Source organism: Austrofundulus limnaeus, unplaced genomic scaffold (assembly GCF_001266775.1).
Source record: "Austrofundulus limnaeus strain Quisiro unplaced genomic scaffold, Austrofundulus_limnaeus-1.0 Scaffold146, whole genome shotgun sequence".
Lineage (NCBI taxonomy): Eukaryota > Metazoa > Chordata > Actinopteri > Cyprinodontiformes > Rivulidae > Austrofundulus > Austrofundulus limnaeus.
This window is the reverse complement of record NW_013952548.1, coordinates 914,994-917,869: the sequence shown is the minus strand read 5'-3', so window position 1 is coordinate 917,869 and position 2,876 is coordinate 914,994. Positions and strand designations below refer to the sequence as shown.

At 35.7% G+C, this 2,876-nt stretch overlaps 1 protein-coding gene across 1 annotated transcript in view; it reads right to left on the bottom strand.

Moving 5' to 3' along the window:
- Positions 1-371: 371 nt before the first annotated feature.
- The window catches only part of LOC106523156 (motor neuron and pancreas homeobox protein 1), a 3,425-nt gene continuing 920 nt past the window's right edge, over positions 372-2,876 (bottom strand). Inside the window, exons 2-3 of the mRNA XM_014016498.1 lie at positions 2,473-2,633; positions 372-1,182 (exon numbers count right to left, since the gene is read on the bottom strand). Of these exons, the coding sequence (XP_013871952.1) occupies positions 880-1,182; positions 2,473-2,633 (464 nt within the window). The 3' untranslated portion in view covers positions 372-879. The remainder of the gene's footprint in view (positions 1,183-2,472; positions 2,634-2,876) is intronic.

Below are 2,876 nucleotides of genomic sequence, written 5' to 3'. Positions count from 1 at the left end.
AAATGATACATTTCTATTTCCACAAATTCAGACTAGGAAACAAGGCTTTTCCTGCTTGATGCACAGCCCTCGCCCTGCACAAGATGGCTGCTTGCTCCCACACAATGGCACCTCTAGCTTATACCTCATTGGAGTGGACCATAGTTGGTTATCTGACATTGTAAGTAAGTTAAAAGGTAAATAAAAAAAATTAATTTGAATAAAACAGACCTTATGCACATTCTACACAAACCCACAGTCAAAGTTTCATAATTTACATGTTTAGAATGTTAAAATATATGGATGATATTGTAAAAAAAATAATAAAATTAATTAAAATCCATGTATTTTAAAAGAATAATGAAAAACATAAAATGAGGTGACAACAAAAGTGGTTTGTCAAAAGTTTAATTGCTTAAATGTTTGTAAAACACGTTGCTGTTTAGAAAGTGAATGCTCCAATGCAAAATAGAATAACGTGGTTTTATTATGTCTTCAATATGTAGTTATTACTACATAAATACACAGGTTATGTTTCATCCATTTAGAAATTTCAACAAAAATAAATAAATTAAAATTTAGTGCATTTGCATTAATTATTTTTTGCTTTACCTGTTTTCATACATTGCTTCTGAGCTGAGAGGTGTAGGGTTTAAGTAGAGAAACACATAAAACACTCCTACCCAAATCTACAGATAAATAAAATCATCAAAATCAAATCGTCTCTGGACTGTTTGGAGAGTGTGAAACAAATTACTGGCAAAGAAAATACAGGCGGAGAAACTGGATTTTGTTTAGGCTTTAAAAGAGATTTTGTAATAAAAGTTTGTCTTTGTACCAAGAGTTAGAGTTCAAACTTAATAAAACATAACATACAATAAAAACTCAGCGTAGTTGAAACTATGGGACAACCCCACTGTTTTTTCTCAGACCACCTTCTCTAATCCCATCTGAGTAGGAGTTCTCATTTCCACCAGATCCATGCCTCTGGAAGCTGAAAGAACCGAAAGTGGCTCCCCCCAGCTTTTTTATTTCCACCTTTCCATCCTCATTGTCCTCTTCGTCTTCCAGGCCTGAGCTGAGCGAGCCGTCGTGATGTTTGATTCTCTGCACATCCTGCGTCCGAGAGGCTGCTGCTACTTTGTCTTTAGTTTTATGACTTCTCTTCAGCTTCATGCGTCTGTTCTGGAACCAGATCTTTACCTAAAAATGACACAAGTAAAATGAAAATAAATACAAAAATAAAATGGATTCTATGTGGTGTTTTGCTGACTGTGATAAAAAAATAATAAAGAAAATCAGTAAATTATATAACAATTCATTGTGCAATTATTTACAACTCACAATATGCAACAACTTTTAGGTCTTTGTTGTTTTTTGTTTGTAAAAATCAAATATCACTAGACCACGGGTTTTTACGATGTAAAAACAAGTGTGCATTGCCATGTAGCATGTCATGGCTTTGCCTGCAGAAGTGCACTTGCAGAATGAACGGTGACCAAGTTCAAATGTGTTTTCTATACCAGCTTGTGCTTGTCAAGTCAGCAGATGTTTGTAATGAGGGTAATGGTGTGACAATATGAAGTTTGAAGAGATTTTTTGTAAAAGCTGCTGTCGCTGGGTTTTGAACCCTAATCTCCCACATGAAAGCCCAAGGCATTAACCATGAGACCACTGGAGCTGTGGCAGAGAGGATTGGCAGAAGTTGGTTTGTGTAGAAAGAGGCCACATCGCCAATGCAATTGTTGACACTAAACTGCAATATATTATAACAATAAAGCAATATTAGGACAACATTATAGTAAAACATCAAAATGCTGACATATTAGTTTTGTAAACACTGAACTACTGACTTTAAATATTACTAAACTATGGTTCAGTACTGAGTAGATACAGCATGGGGCAGTATTGGACCAATACAAGGCTCAATTGACTCCCATTATAAATTATTAAACATTAATATTTCAAAAACTATAAGTTGTACAGGTATCAAAACGCATAGCCATCATTTGGCACAGGAGCTTTACAGATATAAATTACAATGGCAGCTCTAGGACAAAGTATGCAGGAGGAGAAGCGTGCCAAAGTGGAGATGGCTTGGATGGGAAACAAATCATAATATGTGCATTCCATTGGCAACGCACACTGAAAATGAATGAGACTTATTAATGACATGCTGGGAATCATGAAATATAAATAGCATAATGTTAAAAGTTAAGAGGAATGCATGCATTTGTTTAGAAGTAGGTCAATATTCACGTCCAGATGCATTTGAGGCTGAGAAGTCTGACAATTTGTAATCCTCAGATTTGTTGAGTAAAGTAAGGTGTGTTTACATTGAATGTAAATCAAAATATCTGCAAAATAAAGACTCTTTCAAACTGCACTTTTTAACAAAGTTCATGATCTTTTTTTAAAAAAAGAATGAGTCTTTAAGGTTAATTAAGAGAGTAATTTAAAATCACAATGATCTGACAGACATGCTGCATTAACCTGAGTCTCGGTGAGCATGAGCGAGGTGGCCACCTCAAAGCGTTTGGGCCTGGACAGGTACTTGTTGAGCTTGAACTGGTTTTCCAGCTCCAGCAGCTGCTGACTGGTGAAAGCTGTCCTCGGTCTCCGACACTTCCCCAACAGAGCTGCCTGACCTGGAGCTGAGAGGAAGAAACAGACCTTTCTTAAGTTCTTTCATGAAGGAGTCCTCTGTTCAAACACATGGTTGAACCACTATGAAGAACAACCAGTGACATGAAAATTCAAATCAATTCAAATTCAAAAATGTTTTATTAAACGTCAAAATCCTGAACGTTTAAATAAATATATAAAAAGCCAGACTGTTAATTGCCATCAGAGGAGGAGGTATAAAGCATTACATAACTCCATACTTTAATTAAAAC